This window comes from Pelodiscus sinensis, chromosome 2, assembly GCF_052426305.1.
Source record: "Pelodiscus sinensis isolate ZL-2025 chromosome 2, ASM5242630v1, whole genome shotgun sequence".
Taxonomy (NCBI): Eukaryota; Metazoa; Chordata; order Testudines; family Trionychidae; genus Pelodiscus; species Pelodiscus sinensis.
The window spans coordinates 201,493,003-201,513,780 of NC_143053.1; the positions used below are offsets into that span (position 1 = coordinate 201,493,003).

The 20,778-nt window shown below is 43.2% G+C and overlaps 1 protein-coding gene across 3 annotated transcripts in view; it reads left to right on the forward strand.

The window, feature by feature from the left end:
* The window catches only part of TRA2A (transformer 2 alpha homolog), a 45,262-nt gene that overhangs the window by 19,016 nt on the left and 5,468 nt on the right, over positions 1-20,778 (forward strand). Inside the window, exons 3-6 of one of the 3 annotated variants that reach the window (XM_075922209.2) lie at positions 4,955-5,120; positions 8,535-8,726; positions 10,549-10,737; positions 16,231-16,411. In XM_075922209.2, coding sequence (XP_075778324.1) covers positions 4,955-5,120; positions 8,535-8,726; positions 10,549-10,737; positions 16,231-16,287 — 604 coding nt within the window. In that variant the 3' untranslated portion in view covers positions 16,288-16,411. Of the gene's footprint in view, positions 1-4,954; positions 5,121-8,534; positions 8,727-10,548; positions 10,738-16,230; positions 16,412-20,778 lie in introns of those variants that run through there. The other 2 variants (XM_075922207.2, XM_075922208.2) reach the window with 2 other exon arrangements.

The following is a 20,778-nucleotide window of genomic DNA, read 5'->3' on the forward strand; positions in this document are numbered from 1 at the left end:
GGTGCACAGGGGTTTGGCCCCGGGGCTTCCCGGCGCGGGGAGGGGGTTGGCGCCTGGACAAGCGCCCACAGGGCTTCCCTGCACGGGTGGAGGGGTCGGCCCCCTGGGCAGGCGCATGCAAGGCTTTCCTGCACTGGGGGGGGGGGGGTGGGTTGGCCCCAGAGCAGGTGCGCGCGCGCGCGTGGGGCTTCCCTGCACGGGTGGGGGGGTCGGCCCCCTGGGCAGGCGCATGCGCAGGGCTTCACTGGGGGTCGGCCCCGGGGCAGGCACACGCTGGTTTCCGGGGAGAGGGGGATGCTGGGAGGAGGGGGATGCAGGGGACTCTCTGCCTCCACTGGCATCCCACTCCCCTGTCCTCAACTACAGAATGCTGTCCCCATTCCTGTCCCCACTCCCCGAACTCTGTCCCCAGCTACAGAACTGTCCCCACTCCCCTGTCCCCAACTACAGAATGCCGTCCCCACTCCCTGAATTCTGTCCCCACTCCCCGAACTCTGTCCCCACTGGCACTCTGTCCCCTGCTGCAGAATCCTGTCCTCTGCCTTCCCAGCACCCTGTTCCCTCTCCCCTGCCCCCAGCCACAGTACTCTGTCCCCACAAAATGTATAATTATAAATGCTTCATTTCAGATTTAAATAGCATGAATAAAAAACAGACTATTTATTTCATAACTATAAACACGTGATTTTAATAGTATGTATTGTATAATTTAAAAATAAACTGTTTATCAGAGTGGTGTAAGTAAGGGCTGGGGATAGCAAGTGACGGACAGGAGGAGAATAGAGAGGGCGGAGCTTCAAGGAAGGGGAGGGGCTTCAAGGAAGGGGTGGGGCAGTAGATCGTTGCCTGTTCTGAGATTTAAAAAGTGATCTTGGGTGTAAAAAGGTTGGAGACCACTGGTTTATAGCATTAATTTATAAGCTTTTGCTTATCAGCTAATGGGTTAATTGCTTACACTATTACAGTGGTCCCCAACACGGTGCCCACTCGGGCGGCAGTGCCGGCCCTGGGCGTGCCCCACGACGCGTGGCCCCATCCCTGGGCGCCCGAGAGCCTCTAAAGGTTGGGGACCACTGCACTATTACATCCCTAAACTGAATACGACCCTTCTGTACTTAGACCATCTTTCATGCCCTGTTAGGAAGATGCATTAAGTAGTGTATTTGCCCTACAAGGTATTACACAAAAAGTGGGATTTTTTTTAAATTGCTTTTTTGCTGTTATTTTTGTTTTACTGATAGGAGGATGTATGTTGCTTAGAGAAGCAACATGCATCCCTGCATTCAGTAGAACAAAAATACCTTGAAGAATCGAAGAATCTTGGCTTGTCCTGACATTTAAAACGTGATCTTGGGTGTAAAAAGGTTGGAGACCACTGCTCTATCTGATAGACAGCAAGGGTGGGGGAAGTGACTAGTTGACTATCCTATCGACTGTTTATCGGATAGTCAACTAATCCTTCACATCCCTAGTGGGAGCCAGTACTCGCAAGGAGCCTGCCCCCACAGAGCCACATGCCGCCCCCTTGTGCTGCGCAGGCGGAAGTGTGAGTGGGGGAGGGGGGAGCAGTTCCCCGTGAGCACTGGCTCCTGCCTGTCCCCCACCTCCTAGTGTAAACATGCAACTTCTGAAAGTTTCAGTGGTTACATATTGACCAATATAAATGCATTTTTGACATCCCTTGTCTTAAACAAAAACTGGTGACTGTAATCCTCCAGATGAAATGCTTTCAGGGGAGCTATAATTCCAAACCTGTTGTAAAGAACGTTTTTTCCATGTTATGATACTTCATTAATCTATGTCTGCTGTGCAGTTTGTCTTGGGGTCTGAACAGTAGCCCTTATTACTATACAAATTTTTCAAGGAATATGGCTTAGTTTTTATTGGTGTTGTTAAGCTGCAAGTCTGTTATGACTGCCAAAAGACCATGAATTGAACTGTCAACGGTCAGGCATTCTTTGACTGTTGCAGTATGTTTTTCTTGTACTGTTAGGCCAGGAGGTTTGTACCTTACCTGTGACTATGATACTTGTGTGTGAAACCACATTTGTACAATTTTGTACCATCTTATTGAGAAGAGCTGGACATACATGAATGATGTAAAGAATTACCTTCCTGACTGAGAAACTAGCATGGTCCTTTGGCCTTAGTTTTGGATTGTTGGTACACTCAAGTTTATATCAGTCGTAGATTGATAGAAATGCCTTGTTTGATCTGTCGATCTCCCTGCTGGTGCAAGACTGCTTCTTAAAACATAATATATTGAGCTTCCGTATCATTATATATGCTAATCACTTTATATTAACATGCTGCATGTGTAAGTTGTAAAACCTCTTCTCTAATTTAAAATACATTCTAGTTCACATGCCAAAAGTTTATTTTGCCATGTGAGTTACTGATCAAACACAGTGCAAATGTAAACTATTAGGAATCTGCAATTCTCAAATCTATAGGTACACTAAGTAGAATTTAAACCATTTTAAATTGTGTGTGGTGGTAGTGAATTTGTGAAATTTTTTGATACCTGTAACTTAAACTTACTTTCATGTATTTTGCTTTTATATATATATATATATAAGCGTACACATACATATGAGTGTGGCTTAACCACGAGATCTTGCATGATCTAAAAATTAAAAAGGAGTAATATAAAAAAGGAAGCTAGGACAAATGACAAAGGATGAATATAGGCAAACAACACAGGAATGCAGGGGCAAGATTAGAAAGGCAAAGGCACAAAATGAACTCAAACTAGCCATGGGAATCAAGGGAAACAAGACTACTTTTTATAAATACATTAGAAGCAAGAGGAAGACCAAGGACAGGATAGGCCCACTGGTCAGTGAGGAGGGAGAAACAGTAGGAAACTTGGAAATGGCAGAGATGCTTAATGACTTCTTAGTTTCAGTCTCCACCGAGAACTCTGCAGGAATGCCTAATATAGTGAATGCTAGTGGGAAGGGGGTAGTTTTAGAAGATAATATAAAAAAAGAATAAGTTAAAATCACCTAGAAAAGTTAGATGCCTGCAAGTCACCAGGGCCTGATGAAATGCATCTCAGAGTACTCAAGGACCTGATAGAGGAGGTATCTGAGCCTCTAGCTATCATGTTTGGAAAATCATGGGAGACAGGAGAGATTCCAGAAGACTGGAAACGGGCAAATATAGTGCCCTTTTTTAAAAAGGAAAATAAGAACAACCCAGGAAACTACAGACCAGTTAGTTTAACTTGTGTGCCAGGGAAGATAATGGAGCAAGTATTTAAGGAAATAATCTGTAAACACTTGGAAGCTGGCAAGGTGATAGGGAACAGCCAGCATGGATTTATAAAGAACAAATCATGTCAAACCAATCTGATAGCTTTCTTTGATAGTATAACGAGTCTTGTGGATAAGGGAGAAGCGGTAGATGTGATATACCTAGACTTTAGCAAGGTGTTTGATACGGTCTCGCATGATATTCTTATCAATAAACTAGACAAATACAACTTAGATCAGTGGTCCCCAATGTTGCGTGGCTGCCGGGCGCCCGGGGGCGGCACTGCGTATGTGACGTGCGCCCGGGGCAGGGGCCGGCAACGCACCCCGGGCCGGCACCGCACATGGGCCGCGCGCCCCAGGCCGGCACCGCACGTGTGCCCTGGGGCTGGGGCCGCCCACGCACCCCGGGCCGGCCCTGCGCATGTGCTGCGCGCCCAGGGGAGGGGCCGCCCATGCGTCCTGGGCCTGGAGCCGGCACCATGCGTGTGCCGCGCGCCGAGGGCAGGGCCAACCCAGATGTTCCAGCGGGCGTCCAGAAATCCCCCAGCGGGCGCCATGGCACCCGCGGGCACCGCGTTGGGGACCATGGACTTAGATGGTGCTACTATTAGGTGGGTGCATAACTGGCTGGATAACCGTACTCAGAGTAGTTATTAATGGTTCATAATCCTGCTGGAAAGGTATAACAAGTGGGGTTCCTCAGGGGTCTGTTTTAACCGGCTCTGTTCAATATCTTCATCAACGATTTAGATATTGGCAAAGAAAGTACACTTATTAAGTTTGCAGATGATACCAAACTGGGAGGGGTTGCGACTGCTCTGGAGGAGAGGGTCATAATTCAAAATGATCTGGACAAATTGAAGAAATGGTCTGAGGTAAACAGGATGAAGTTTAATAAAGAGAAATGCAAAGTGCTCCACTTAGGAAGGAACAATCAGTTTCACACACACAGAATGGGAAGCAACTGTCTGGGAAGGAGTACTGCAGAAAGGGATCTAGGGGTTATAGTGGACCACAAGCTGAATATGAGTCAGCAGTGTGATACTGTTGCAAAAAAAGCAAACATGATTCTGGGATGCATTAACAGGTGTGTTGTGAGCAAGACACGAAAAGTCATTCTTCCACTCTACTTTGTGCTGGTTAGGCCTCAGTTGGAGTATTGTGTCTAGTTCTGGGCACCACATATCAAGAAAGATGTGGAGAAATTGGAGAGGGTCCAGATAAGAGCAACAAGAATGATTAAAGGTCTAGAGAACATGACCTATGAAGGAAGGCTAATAGAATTTGGTTTGTTTAGTATAGAAAAGAGAAGATTAAAGGGGGACATGATAGCAGTTTTCAGAAATCTAAAAGGGTGTCATAAGGAGGAGGGAGAAAACTTGTTCATCTTGACCATTGATGATAGGACAAGAAGTAATGGGGTTAAACTGCAGCAAGGGAGGTTTAGGTTGGACATTAGGAAAAAGTTCCTAACTGTCAGTGTAGTCAAACACTGGAATAAATTGCCCAGGGAGGTTGTAGAATCTCCGTGTCTGGAGATATTTAAGAGTAGGTTAGATAAATGTCTATCAGGGATGGTCTAGACAGTATTTGGTCCTGCCATGAGGGCAGGGGACTGGACTCGATGACCTCTTGAGGTCCCTTCTAGTCCTAGTATTCTACGATATACCTGAAAACTTTTTTCTTCATTGAAGGTCCAGATCAAGAAGACATTCTCACAGACGTTACACGCGCTCCAGATCCCATTCTCATTCCCATAGGAGACGATCTCGAAGCAGATCGTATACACCAGAATATCGTCGCCGAAGGAGCCGCAGCCATTCTCCAATGTCTAATCGAAGAAGGCACACTGGCAGCAGAGTATGTGGTATTAATCATGGCTGAGTTTTTTTTTTTAAATGTCTTAAGATATAGCTGCCTGCAGACATTTATATTATAAGGGCGGCTAGTTTAAAAAAAAGATTAATAATTTACAGTCACTTCTTTGTGTATGCAGATGAGTAAGTTAAGAGAAACTCCAGATGTCTGCCTTTAAGACTGACTGAAGGAATAAGAGATTTCCGGACTAGTTATCCATACCTATCTTGTAATGTGTTGTTTTCCAGACGCTTTTAAGTCTGGTAACCATAGCCCTTTAGCTATTAAAGTGCATTTCTTTTTGCCGCCTTGGTGAAGAAGGTGCTTTGTGATTTCACATCTTGGTACATTTGGAATTTAATCAGTTCTGCTATGTGCATCTGGTGGATAGGATGTGGGAATATAATGCAGAAATCTGCCTGTATGAAAGTTCTAGCCAGAGGAGTAAAGAATCTAGCCCCAGAATCTCATCTGCAACTCAATAGCATGTAAGGGGTAACAAATCTGTTGGGATCTAATGATTCAAAGTGGCATGGATTTTTAGTTTTTAAAATAAATTACACTTGTATTTAGCTACAGTATAAACCAGTTCTTTATGTATATTTCAGAATGGTGGTATCTTAAGTATCTCAAAGCACTTCACAAACAAACAAAAAACCCTTACTTACTCAAAGCCAAGACATGGGATTGATGGAGGGATTAAAATTTACCCAAGATTAGACTTTACCTTGGTAGGATAGGATCATGACTCCTGGTTTTATGAAAGATATCTAGACTTCTCTAAAACACTTGAGTATGCTGCAGATTAATTTTATTTAATGTAATTTCACTGTTGGACAAATACATCCTGTCATCTTTTAATCCTTTTAAATTTGTAACCTAAGAAATAATTCTGCACCTTGTTTGACTTGAACATCTTGCCTGAATTAACTTTTAGCAAGACTTCTTGGAATGTCAGTGTAGGAATTGATTTTCAAGTATTTTATCAATTATCTATGGAAGAATTAGTTAAATTGGCAGATGACAGTGCCAAATGTAATTATTTACATTAAAATGTTGAGAATATGAATTAATATAACACTTAGAAAAAATGGCTGTAATTAATAATGAAATTTATAAAGTATACTAGTTATTTTAAATGAGGGCTGAAGGAAGATGCAAGAATAAATTCTGCTACCACTTTAGAAAAGACACTGCAAATAATTCCTCTTGAAAAGGTCTTTTCACAGAGAGAGACATTTGTAACACTAATTCCCCCTTTCAACCTAGTTAAACCCTTTAGACTCTCCAGAAGGTAATTTATAAAATCTAAAACATAATACCCAAGTAGACTTTTTTATCCTATCCATGGAAGGGAGTGCCAAAGATGACACACAAACCTTTAGGGACTGCACTATTCCTGTTGGTTTTACATGAAGGATTCTCACATGCAGTGGTGGTGAGGCATTATTCATCTCCTATAACAGGGATTGTAACCTATTACATATGGTTACAGTGTGATAAGGTTGCATAGTTACTGTTATGCTTAGCTCTCTGTGCCACATTAGAAAGATAATACAGTAGTAAAGATTTAGCTGTCTTTGGCATACTGTCTGCCAGTGTTTCCTAACTTGTGGTCTGTGGACCGCTAGTGGTCCACGTCAGTACTTCAGGGGGTCCATGGAAAGTTTAAAAATAAGGATCAAACCTGATCCTTATTTTTCTTTTTTTCTCTCTCTCTCTCTCTCTCTCTCTCTCTCCCGGGGCGGGGGGAGGGGATTCATGAAAAGTTTATAGATTTTAAAAGGGTCATATGCTCGAAAAGGTTGGGAACCACTGCTGTATGCAAATAGGAGATACTTAGAAGGGCAGTACAGATAGCAGTTGGTATAGAGGACTTGCCCATGAAGTTTGATTTTGATTAGAGACCTCAACCCCCTCAGCAATGCCATTTCTGCTCCTTGAGAACTGCCCATATTAACTTATCAGCCACAGAAGGCAGTTGCCCTAGAGTAGCACATGGCTTGCAGGTGCCATGTGAAGAGTCAGTCGGATAAGTGGAGATCCTGTCTTGATTATCTTCACTCCCTTCCCAATTGCCCCCTGAGTTGACGGAGTGCCTACCCCGGTGATGCCCCTAAGAGCAGGCAAATGGAGGTAGAACCAGAATCTGGCCTCCTGAGTCCTATGTATAGATCCCTGAACAAATACAATATTTTGTGTGTCCAATCAGCAAACATTGTCTGCAGATATCTACAGATTTTCATGGTTCAACCAATGTGATATGGCAGGAGAATCAAGGTGCTTTTCTAGCTCTTTGCCTAAGCAGTATTACTGGAATTTCTGGTAGGGCCCCGCTGTTCCTAATACAGATTAGACCTCCTTGTCTGGCACCTTTGGGACCTGACCAGTCCCAAAATAAGGATGTAAAATCCTATTTAATGAGTTAACTGGTTTAACCTAACATTTAACCAGTTAACTGATTAAACAGGACCCTAGCAAGGCTGGAGCAGCCCTAACCCAAGAGGCTCTCATCTCTGCCTGTTAACCAATTACCTGGTAAAGATGATGCTTACCAATTAACCAGTTACCCGTTCACATCCCTATTCTGAATGAGGGTGTTAGCAACACCTTGCCTCCAGCCTACTGCCAGCTCCACTTCCAACCTGACTGACCCCCTGCCTCTGGCCCGGCTGGGCTGCCAACCCCAGCCAAGCAGCTGGATGCTGGCCTCAGGCTCCCCTACTGCCAGGCCCAATCTCACTGTTAGCAGCTCCTGCCCTTGCCAGGCACCAGCTGACATCCTCAGGACAGCCTGGCTGTAGCAGTCTGGTCAGGCGTGTCAAAGAGGAGTCATCAGTGTGCGCCAGCTGGGGAGTCTGGGCCCTGGTGGCAATGCATGCCAGCGGGTGCCTGTAAGCACCGGACTTGAGAGGATGGCCAGGGGTGCTTGCACCTGGCCCTTCTGACTGCACTCTACCTGCGGAACTGGGGCCAGCCTGATGCTACCTGCCAGTGAGGACAGGGTGCCAGTGGGGGCAGGGGAGAGAGAGAACAGGGTGCTGGGAGGGCAGGGGACAGGGTTCTGTGGCAGGGAGCAGGGTGCCAGTGGGGGCAGAGTCTCCCCTGCACCAGCCTCCTCCCAGGATTCCTCCCCCCAACAGAAAGAAGGAGGGAAGCCCTGTTGCACACATCCTCCGGGCCTGACTCCCCCCTCCCACAGAGCAGAAAAGCACCCCCCTTCCCCATGCGGAGGAAGGAAGCCCCGTTGCGTTCCCCCCCCCCCCCCCCAGGATTCCTCCCCCATCCCCTGCAGAGGAGGGAAGCCCCAGCACATGCCTCCCACTGTGACTCCTTCCCCCTCCCTCGCAGAGGAGGGAAGCTCCGGGGCGCGCGCCTCCTCTGGGGACTCCTAACTCCTCTCCCCTCCCCCTCCAGAGGAGGGAAGCCCCGGCGTGCCTCTTCCCCGGGACTTCTACCTCCTCCTCCCACGCAGCAAGTCCCTGGCGTGCCTCAGACCTGAAGGAGGGGAGCAGGCAGCGCACTTCCGGAAACCCCAGAAGTGGCGCACAGCTGCCGGACTTCCGTCCACCCCGCGGGAAGCCGGCACTACCTCCATTGTCGCTGGAGGTAGGTAGTGGGGCTTCTTGGGGGTGGGGGGAATTGGGGGGCCCCGAAAGCCTCACGATCGACTGGTTGAGCCCTCACGATCGACTGATTGAGCCCTCCCAATCGACCAGTGGATCGCGATCAACGGGTTGGTGAGCACGGCTATACAGAGTGCTGTAGCAGGCTTGGTTCATTAGAATGTCTGTGTTTTAATATTTTGGCATGCAGACAACATTTTCTTGAGGAATAGAAGTGAGGGAAGGGAAATTATTTTAACTATTTATAACTTTGCTGAATCTGAGAGTAATTTCATGGGATTACGGGCACTTTATTTGAAGGCTTTCTGGTTGCCAAATTGCCAAGCCTACTGTGAACAGTGTAGGTGTTACAAACTTCGGGGTGGGGAGGAGGGTGTTATAAGAATTGGATATACTGGAAAGCCTAAGTCTAAATATAGATTACCATAATTTCCCTCTGTAATAGTATATGACATTATGTATTTTTACACATTTCTCTTTTTGTTTAACTTTGAGTAGCACTAAGTTTTTCATCATATAATCTCCCCTTTTTAAATACTTTGAATGGACTTGTTTTGGTATTTGTAAGAATTAACTATTTTCCTTGACCCAACATTGTGAACATAGGTCAGAAAGGGTAGGGATAAAATGAGAAGTGTCAAAAGTCAAGCAGACCAGGGCCTTATAAAGAAAACTAAGACCAATAGTGAGAGGCTATTTTAACCATATACAAATAAAAAGAAAAGAAAAGGAAGTGGGATTGATAAGCCTTGAGGACAGGGTGAAGATTAAAAAATAAGTATGACAGAATACCTAAACAAATACTTTGCCTCAGTTTTTAATAAGAATGAGGCACTTGATGGCAATGCTACAGTTGCTGGTGTGAACAAGGATATTACCACATTATAGGTCGAAGCCAAACTCAAAACAGTTTAGTGAGATCAAATTGAGGGGCCAAGATAATTTCTATACAAAAATATTATAGGAACTGGTTCGTGAAATTGCCAGTAAGAAGGATTTTTAATTAATCTGTAAACTCATATACCGTATGATTGGAGAATTGCAGATGGAGTGCCTATCTTTAAGTGAGGGGAGTGACCTGATAAATCTTAGCCTGTTGGTATGATATGCAGGTAAAAAAAAAAAAAAACCCAAAGAAACATGCTAACCAAGGCAGGCTTCATTAAGCCCACAAGCCGCTTATTTCCCATTCCTGATTTAGAGGGATAGGGCAGAGATACACCATAGAAAACTAAATTAAGCCTTATATTTACAGATAGAGAATTATTGTGGGTGGGAAAGTGACAGAAATATTTAATCTTATGAGAAGATTACAGGTTTAGCAATAGTTGAGATGTCCATTTCTAGGAAAAGATAAATTAGGAATTCTGACATCCCTGTGCTAAATGTTTACCGATATTGAATGACAGTCTAGTGTCTGCAGAGAGGTCAAGTTTCTAGTGCAGCTGCCTACATTGTATTTATTTTGTAGGTAAATAAATGGCTTCAGTTTTGAGTATTGTGAATTCAGCCTCATTTTCTATATTTGATTAAAGTAGCTTTTTAAATGGGATTTTATATCCCTACAGCAAATTAGTTAACCAAGATTCCATGTTAATCTATTATAAAAATTTAAATCCCTAACTTGATATGATTGATTTTATCAAAAAATATAAGTTGAATTTCTGAAAATATTTTTAGCTCATCAAGGTTGAAATGCTAAGCTTTGAATGACCATGTTTTGTAATTGAGCAAAATGAGTAGTATGAGTTTATAGATAGTAATAGCATTTTAATGGAATATATTTCGAACTTTTGTTTTAACAGGCTAATCCAGATCCTAACACATGCCTTGGAGTGTTTGGCCTCAGTTTATATACCACAGAGCGAGACCTGCGTGAAGTCTTTTCCCGTTATGGCCCTCTGAGTGGTGTCAATGTAGTCTATGATCAGCGGACTGGACGTTCAAGAGGATTCGCTTTTGTTTATTTTGAGAGAATAGACGATTCTAAAGAGGTAAATGCTTGTTTATGACTCTTGCCTATAGTTTACTCTTATTAAAATTCCTAATCTGTCTTTACAAGTATTTTTATAAACTGAAGAATTTAAATGTTGTGACTTGTAAATGCTGAGAATCAACGTTTTAAAAAGTATGTTGGCTAAATTAATGAAAAGTAATTATTAATATGGTATTTAAGCAATGGTATATGAGGTGCAAACATTATTGGACTTGATAGCTATCAAGTGCAGTCAGTATACATCCATTTACACAACTATAACTATCCACTAATGCAAGTCCTGTTTTTGTAATATATCTATGGAGGCAAAAGTAAATAAACTCTTAAGAGATATATTGATTTTTTTAAAAAACTTTATGGAAAGTTTTAAAACATCTGTCTTTAAATAGTCACTACTATTTTCCCTGAGTGGGCCCTATTAATTTCTTAAAATAATGAAAAATACCATTGCTTTCCCTTCTTAGTCTTGAACTTTGTCGCTCATTATTTTAAGAAACCAGATTTGAACAGCTTACTTTGACTTGTCAGTGTGCCATTAGTGTTCAGTGGGTTACTAATCAATTCAAAATATTTGATGCACTTTGCTCCCGGGACTAATCATTCTCTATCCATGATATGGTCAGTTGAGGAAGAAAGAATGGAATTCAAGAATCTAAATGAATTTTTTGCACAAGGGGTTCAGAACACTATAGAAAAATAGTGTCTATTTAAAAAAAAATTAGAAAGGTGTATTGTTACTTCCTAGATATCAAATTATATTGAAACTTCTATGGGCTCTGGCCACCTCAGTTGCAGATTCTGTATTTCTAGGATTTTTATAAACATTCTGTGAAAATAAAATAGATGCCACTTCAGCAATTTCAGTTTTACATCAGCAATTTCAGGTTTGCAGTCAATGATCCCTTCATTAAACTAATGCTTCTCACATGCAGGGATCTTCTCTCTGAGTAGCTACCAGATTGACTGCACTCTAGAGGCTGAGAAACAAAGTTTCCTATGCTAAGGTAGAAGGAAATTTAATTTAAAGAGGTAGGATGAGTTAGTGGTTATCATTGGACTGGGACTTAAGAGATGTGGTTCTACCACAGGTTTTTTGTGTAACCATGGATGAATAATTTGCAGGTTAACTTTTCTGACTGTAAAATGGGAATAATAGATTTAGGAGTTGCAGTAAAATGGGAAATACCTCATGGGTGTAGAACATCAGTTTATTAATGGTTTATTAAGAGCCCATGTGACAAGAATGGGAGATAGGAAGAAAGCTACCAAAGGCTGCAGCTTTTAGGAGAGAGGAAAGGAGAAACAGTCTTTTTCTTAAAGTTACAGTTCTTCACTCTTTTGTTCCACCATAACTTGAAACAATAGGATGTAAGGAGGTTGGCTTATATGGGGAAGCATACAGTTATTATAAGCACCTTACTCAGCACCCTGCCCCCGATCTCCAAAGTGAGCCCCAGTTTCTTGTTGTGGAACCTATGTTTGTACTTTCTTGTGGCCACAAATTTTTGTGGGATTTTGGATTGTAATGGCAAGTGTGACCAGTGATTGGCTTCTTTGTGGGAACAGTTCTTATCCGCAGTAGGGATGTGAATGAGTAGTCGACTAGTCAATTAACTGATTAGCCTAGGTTTGTCAGTTAATCTAGTCAACTAGTCTGGTTTCCCCACCCCGTGCTGGTGCTGGCCATGGACAGAGACTGCTCCGACAGCAGCCCCTGTCCAAGGGACGCTGGAACCTCCCCGCAGACAGGAGCTGCTGCTGGAGCTGCTTCCCCTGCCCCCTCCCAGCAACCTCTGTCTGAGGGGAGCTGTTTTTAAAACTGGCTCCCTTCACGGACCAGGTCCTACCTGCTATATCCCATGCCGCTGCTGCCTCTGATTCAGAGGAGGCAGGGGGGGATCCAAGGGAGTAGGGCCAGAGCGCACTGGCTGCCAGCCCTGTCCCCGGGGACTATAGAATAGTAGACTAATCACTAAGAATTCATGCTGCTAGTCAGCTGTTCAATTAACTGATAGCTAACATCCCTAGTCCAGAGTACTAGATCATGCTCCCTCTTTTGGCACATTAAGCTGAAGTAACTGGAAGAAGAGCGCTATTTTGCATACCTTTAAGAATTACCCATAAAGTGATCCATGTAAATAGCTGAACTTTATATCATGTTCAATATGGAAATATGCTTTAGTTTATTAATTAGTCCAAAATAGACACGAGTCTCTTCGGATCATTTGTCAGATTCACAGGCATTCAGACATATCTGAAACTTCACTATGGCCAGGTCTGTGCTAGCGGAAGAAATAATTCTAGCTATTCTAAATAATTCTAGCTATGACAACTGCATAGCTGGAGTCGATATACCTTACACCAATTTGTCTAGGGTGGCCCCACAAACAGGAGGTTGATGAGAGAAACTCTTCTATCAACTTCCTTTATTCCTCGCAACTGCGAGAGTACCTCAGTAGACGTTCGATTTAGCGGGTCTTTTAGACCTGCTAAATTGAACCCTGGAAGATGATCACCCAAGCATTGAACTTCTGGTAAGTGGAGATGTGGTGTAAGTGTCATTTGAGTTTTAATGTGACCCTGGCAGAGCTGATTAGTTCATTGAGTTTTCAGTACCTATGTTTCTGCTGCTGCTTAACTGACTACAGTGATCCCACCTTAAGCAAAATTTAAGATATAAAAATTTCTAGCCCTCATGGTCAGGGCTCACCGAGCCGCAGCAAGCCCCACTCGCCAGCCGCTCTGTCCAGTGTTCTGTACATGCGCAGGTTGCCCGAACCCGGCTATTCCGGGATGTAATCTACTTGCCATGGGTGAGTAGATTACATAGATTGTCAAGCCCTGCTCATGGTTATGAAGACAACATGACATGAATGTAAATTTTTTAGTATAAAGTGTGTTGTCTTTCAAAGTGTGTGGGCAGAGTATATCTAGGAGCTGTGAATTATCCTCATGATTGATAGAATGTTAATTCTAGAACCTAATTATGATGGTTTGTCAGCCTTGTTAACTATTACACTGCTGACCACATTAGCAAAAACATCTGGATAATATGCTTTTCTCAGTCATAAATTGTTTCCCAGTTTCCAAAACACCCAGCTATCTCTTAACCATCTCCAGCTTCCACAGCGTGATTATGCATTTTCAGTACAAAATTCTGCAACAGATTAAAAACTGATATTTATGGTGCAATATTTAATTTTCATTAACGTGCATTTATTTAATTCAGTGAAATTCTTTAGTGTGAAGATGCTACAAAACTTCCAGTTTTCACCTGAGTGCTAAATTTCTATTACGGTAAAATGTAGGTCTATCCAGCATGTCATAGAACATAAAACTGTCATTTCTTCATACGCTACTCAGTTTCTCTCTAAGTAAAAACATCATAAGAGAATACAACCAAACTCAACATCACTTAATAGGCCCACTTATCATTGCTCCAAATGTCAAGACGTCAACTCCCACTTCTGGTTCATACCCACTTACTAGATTTTCAAACAAAGAGCCTTTGTACTTTCTCCCATGTTGCCCCTTACACTTGAGAGGAACTTCTTTTAGCCATGTGCAAAACAGCTTCATTGTTCCCTTTCAGATTCCTCCTCAAAATTCTTTTGCCATCATGCCCCCAAAAATACTTAATAGTTGGGCTATGGTCACTTGTAGCCAGTGAGGCTGGCCAATATTGTCTCATGGCTTCCTTGTACAACATGTTGTAAACTTCTGCTTCTTGTATAATTAGATGGCAAGCTCCTTGAGGCAGGAACTTCCTTTTTTGTTTTGTTTATGCTGCGCATGTTGCAGCGGGGTCTTGGTACATGACTGTGTCCCCACCCATGAAAAGTGGACAACCAGCTAACTAAAATCATTTTGGACGTTAACGGACAAGAGAATTCTGGATCAGAGAGGTTCAGACTGTATCATTGAGTCAAAGGAGTCCTTGTCCAGTACCAGCAGTGCTGGAGCACCAAGGAGAAAGAGAGGTCCAATAGGGATTTGGTAGATTTTTACCAGTAAGAAGGCAAGCATAAACACTCAGAACTGGAAACATCAAGTTCAGCTCCAGCTGTCAGTGCCCATGGGAGCATTTGGCTCCCACAAGCAGCAGCATCACACCCACCATTGGATTTTATACCAATATTCTCACCATTGGCTTCATCTGCCATGTCATTACTGATCTGTTTGGTACCACAAGAATTAGGTTGATTTTGCCCTAGTATATCTTCTGATCCTCTGCTAGAAAAATTCTCCATATTTGCTCATATTCAACTTCCTTAACTCTTACCTGTGGTTCTTTATCAGAGCTCTTCCTTATTCCGAAAACATAAGTTGCCAGTGTTTTTTTTTCCAAATCTACATAGTTCCCTAAAGGATTTTTGTTTATGTATTCTGGATGTCAAAAGGGCATTGGCCTTCTATTTTGTTGGGACCAAACAATTTCCTTTGCAGACAGAGCCATCCATGTTGTTCTCAATCTCTATCACAGGCTATCAAGATTGATATCTCTAGATGTATTTGCCATTTGTTACAGTGCTGAGAGTGTTTATCCATTATCCCCACCCCAGAGGTAATAGCATTTTCAGCCAGATCACAGGCATCATCTACAGCATCACTGATTAATGTAGTATCTCAAATATTATATTGAAGCCCAGGTAACAGTTCTACATACATTTTCAAAATACAGTTGAGTCCCTATCATCCGACCTAAATGGGACCGATACATGATCAGATTACAGAATATGTCGGATGATACTGACTCTACTGTAGAGAGCAGCGTAACAGCTGATGCCGCTCCTGCCGGGGACGTCCCGGCAAGAGCGGCATCAGCTGTTCCTTTGTTCTCTAGGAGAAGCTGCTGCTGCTCCTGCCTGGAAGTGTCCCGGCAGCAGCACCGGCAGCTTCTCCTAGAGAGCAAGGGAACAGCTGATGCCGCTCCTGCCGGAGCCACTTCGTCCCCAGCACGAGCAGCAGCAGTTGCTACTAAAGAACAACGGGGCAGCAAGCGGGGCCGTTCTCCCTGCCCCGCGCTGTATCCAACTCTGCAGCTCCCGGGGACTTGCTGCAGTGTCGGATTACTGGGTGTCAGTTAATCTGGACTCCACTGTAATATGCCTTGCCACATGCTGTTGGATCCAGTGCAGTACCAACTTCAGTTCTGGACTCTGTTCTGAAGTTTCCTCACTACATGGAGCACTCATAGGGACACTTCTCAAAGAAGAAGAAAGTTACTTTATGCAGCAACTGTGATTATTTCAGGAGCGTCAAAATCTCCCTAAAAGTGAGGGGAGAAGGGTCACTAGCACCTTAACTTTGATCCCTTCCTCCATGCCCCACCCACTACCCTGTTGATCACTTTTATGCCTGGTATGCCCTCTCACTAAGTGATGGGACCAACATGGTCACCTGACCCCTCCTGTTCCAGCACCCCAAGGTTCTTTGAGATGTATGTCTCTGTGCTTGCTCCTCTACCTGCCCTCTTTCCCCTTTGCTTCAGACTATTCCTGTTCGGGTGGAGAAGACAGTAAGGGTATTTTACCTGCATGTCCCTTAGCCTTGGTACTGTGCGCAAGGAGGTGTGGGGTACTTCTGTGGGCTGAATGGACGTGAACTACCTCTGATGAAGAGGTTGAAGGGTGCATGTGCACGTGAAGAGGGAGACATCTCAAAGAACCTCAGAGAGTTCACAAAGTAAGTACCGGTAGTTTCTTCCCAAAAGCTTATGTGGAGTACTGTAAAAGGTCGTCTACTTGCTAAGCTTACAAGACACCGTGAGGTCAACTGACAAAACCCATCTTTGTTTTCAACAGATGTGGCAATGTTTCCAACAGATAAGCCATTGAATAGCCTTAATCCACCCAGCTTTTTGTATTCTACAGTAACTGAATAGATGTTGCTATTAGTACAGAGACTGTGTTGAGTACATTTCTTGTTGCTGTAAGCTTTTAGGAGGCCTGTACTAACATGCTGTTATACATGGCAGAGTTGATTCACTTGCCAACCTCCGACCTGCTTTTCTTTAAAATACATTGTGTATTTGTTAGTAATATTATCGGGGAAATTGTTGTAGCTATGAGAGACTGGACAATTCAGGTTATTGTAATGATATGGAATTTTAAATTTTACCAGTGCTGTGAAATTTCTAGTTTTCTTCATTTTCAAAACTACTTTTAGAAGAGGTTGTAAAGGCACCAAGGACTAGGTAGGTAGTGTAGGAATAAAAATTGCACTGTTTTTTTACCTTTATAAATTAATTTTCCTGGTTCAGCATAGGGGTGTTAAATATCTGTTAATTGAACAGTTGATTAACCTCATTAATTCTTATCGGTTACTCAGTTATTCTATAGTCCCCAGAGGTGGGGCCAGCATGCTGGGGTGCCATGTGGGAGCTGGTCCATGAGGGGAGCCAGCTTAAAAACCAGTTCTCTTCGCAGACTGCCTGCCTGTCACCTTGCACTACTGCCTCTGATACAGAGGCATCAGTGTGGGGTGGCAGCAGCACCATGTCCGGGGGTGTGTCTGAGCTTCTGAACCTGGCGCGAACCAACACTGAGCCAGGCTGCCTAATACACTTTAAGTGCAGAGCTGCAGCAGGAGTAGGTACTGGATCCAGCAGAAGCCGAGACTGAACCAGGCTGCTAAAAAATTTACTGGCAGGGGAGGAGGGTAAATGCATGTAATCTATAATATTAACCTTAATTGACCTATATTACATCCCTAGTTCAGCATAATTTATTAATAAAGCATGAACTTTACATTTTCTAGATGTGCTTTGTGGTTTTTCTGCAAATAGAGAACTTTAGGATGGTCAGTCACCTTTTCCGAGCACTAAAACACTAACTCAAATGCAAAAAGATCACAGATATTCTGATCAAATATTTACTTAATTAATTCATAGTTAACAGTGCTGATTACTCCCATCAGTGCTTTCCTATGGCTGTGTTCAGAAATAAATTTATATAGTATATTATACATTGCAAAAATTCTCATATAAATTATACAGTAATTGCTTTAAAGATATGTTCACATGTTTAAGTCCTAAGGAAGAAACTCTTGAGAACAAAGTACACGAGCAGATATCAAAAGAGAATGTTGCACCTATGGAATTACGATTAAAAAACATGTTTGCAGATTGGAAAATGACCTGACACTGCTGACACTCGTAGCCCATTAGAATAGAATTCCATCTAGCAATGTCAGTTTATATTCTAAAGAATTTGAGGTAGATAAATACAAAGCTTTTTAAAAAACCGTATTCTATAGTCTTCGCAGAATGTTTAACTATGTAAAATGCAGACTTGCTTGTAATTTCTAACATTTAACATTGCAAATACATACACCAGAACAGGAAATGGGCTCACTCTTATAGGGATGTAGTCCCAAATGTAAGACTTGACAGATAACAGTAAGTAAAAAGAGCTATTTTATATGCTTAATTTGCTTACATTTTTATTTTGATTGGTATTAGATATTAAACATTATATTGGTTTCGTAAAAGGTTTAGATTAATTCAGACATTGTGACTATCTAGTTCTATCACATTTTAATTGTCCATTGTATCACAATTTTTTGTTGTTAATGTGACTGACCTAGGAAAGACTTAAGAAATAGGCAACAGAAGCCGGTGATTTAGTAGAAATCCTTTCCATGTAAGTAATCACAATTTTATTAAAGAAATAACAGAAATAAATATGTAGAAATATTTGTTTTGTAATTTCAAAATAGTAATTATGGTTTTTAGTTCTTAATGGTGTACATAGCAGTTCATGAGAGACTGACAAATAAAGGTCTCTAATGTGTGATCTTTTTTGTATTTTGGGTATCTTTTATTTAAAACCCATCATGTAATTGCCACAACTATTTTTAGTGCCTTTAGGTCTCATGAAAGGTGATGACAGCTCTACAAAGTGAAATCCTGTATTTGCTGAATAAGTGCAACACATGCCTCAATCCTCCCTAGATTTTTTTTTTCTAGGGCAGAAGTTTCCAAACTTCTATTACCTATCCCTTTCCAGATTGACTAACTGCCTGTTTACGTCTAATCTTCTCATCACTATTTTGTGTTCTTAACACTACTGGTCTTTAGCCATCTGTCCATATTTCACTGCTAAATACAGATACAGTTTATAGTGTGACAATATACAACTGAAAACCTGTCATTAAGTTCTGAGGTCAGCATGGAGAGCTGCTGGGCAACTGAACCAGCGCTGTATGATGATTGAAGATGAGGGATCTTTAGGACAAAGTCTTTGTACCTGTGTTCTGTTAGAATAGTTAATTTATTCTGAGATGTACCTATTTTATATAACAAATTCCCATGGAGTTTTAAAGCTTTGTCCAGGTAGTCTTATGAAAATGCAATATTTAAAATAATAAATAAAATCCCATCATTGCACTGTTTCCCTCATGTATCCCCAGGGGTATGCAATATCACATTTTGGCAATCCCTGTTCTAAGGGGATGAAAGGGTAGTTGATTCTTTTGCCTGTTGAATTCTTTGTCATCATTACCTAGCGCAGGGCTGGGCAAAATATGGCCCAGGGGCTGAATGCAGCCTGCCAAGCCACCAGATCTGGCCCACAGAGCACCCCACTGGTCTTCAGGCACACAGCTACCACAGTTTAAAGTGCTATGTTTCTCTGCTGGGGGGGGGACTTCATGTGTGATTTCCTGCCCCAGCCCAATGCTTAGCTCCTATTGGCCAGAAATAACTGGCCAATAAGAACTGACCTCAGTTAGTCTGTCAGCTCCTATTGGCTGAAACATCCAGCCAATCAGAGCTGAGAGATTGGCCTGGTAAGCCTCTTCCCCCATCCCAACTGAGAGCCACATGAAGGGAACAGCCTATGTTTTCAAGCAGTCTGGGGCTACAGCAGGCAGGGAGCCCAGCCTGTATTGGGGGTGCTTACAGGCCAGAAGATGCTTGGGTAAGTGCCTCCCAGCCAGAGCCTGTATCTGGCAGCCCTGCCCCTCCTGCACCCCAACTCCCTCCCCCAGGTTACCATCCAAGCGGTCTGCACACACACCCTTGCCCCATGTCACAAGCTCCTCCTTCACCCAAACACCCTCTGAGACCCCACACTGTCTCCTGTATCCCAGTCCCTTATCCTGTGCCCCCTTCGGTACCCAGCCTCCATCCTAGACCCTGCACCAGCTCTACAGAAAAGTGCGGCCTATGACCATTTACCAAAATCTTGGAGTGGCCCCCCACCAAAAATTATTGCCCACACCAAACCTAGAGTAAAGGTGTGTATACCAGTCCCGTAGGAGGATCTACACAAACTACCAACTTGAAGTCAGTAGGTGACTGAATAACCATAGGGATATGAACAGCTATTAAACCAGGGGTGGGGAATCTTTTTTGGGCCAAGGGCCACTGACCAATAGAAAAATCAGTCTGGAGCCGCACACAAGAGAGGAGAAAAAAACAACTTCATTCCCTCCCAGAGCCTAGGGAAGCCCAGCCTAATAGACTTTGTATGCTGGAACACCAGCACAGGTTCCCCAATGGGGGGACTTAGGAGCAGAGCTGAGCCTTGGGGGCCAGTTCCAGGCAAGTGGGGGTCCACACCTCTGTACTAAACAGATCCAGATTTAAGGTAGTACAGTAAACTTCCGATAATCCGGCACCTTTAGGATCCATGGGGTGCTGGATTATCAGATAGGCTGGACTATTAGAAGGGGGGGCTATGAGGGGTCTGGGGTGAGGTGGGGTGGGGAGGATGCCACACCAGACCCCTCATGCCCTCCCTTCTAATAGTCTGGCTCTGCCCCAGGCATCCCCGATTCAGCTGCTGCTGGTCAGTTTCAGCAGCTGCTGAATCGGGGAAGCCAGGCACAGAGCAGCTCCATTTGTCCGGCTGCCCTGAGCACTTCCAGGTTCCTGATGGTGCTGGAGCATTGGATGCTGGACTAATGGAGTTTTACTGTAGTTTAGAATTGAAGGATTCACGTGCGGGTTACCAGTGTTTGTGTGCTTCCATTCTTTCTCCCTTGGTGAAGATAGTGATCTACAAAATTAAACTTTCCCATGGAATCTACGCAA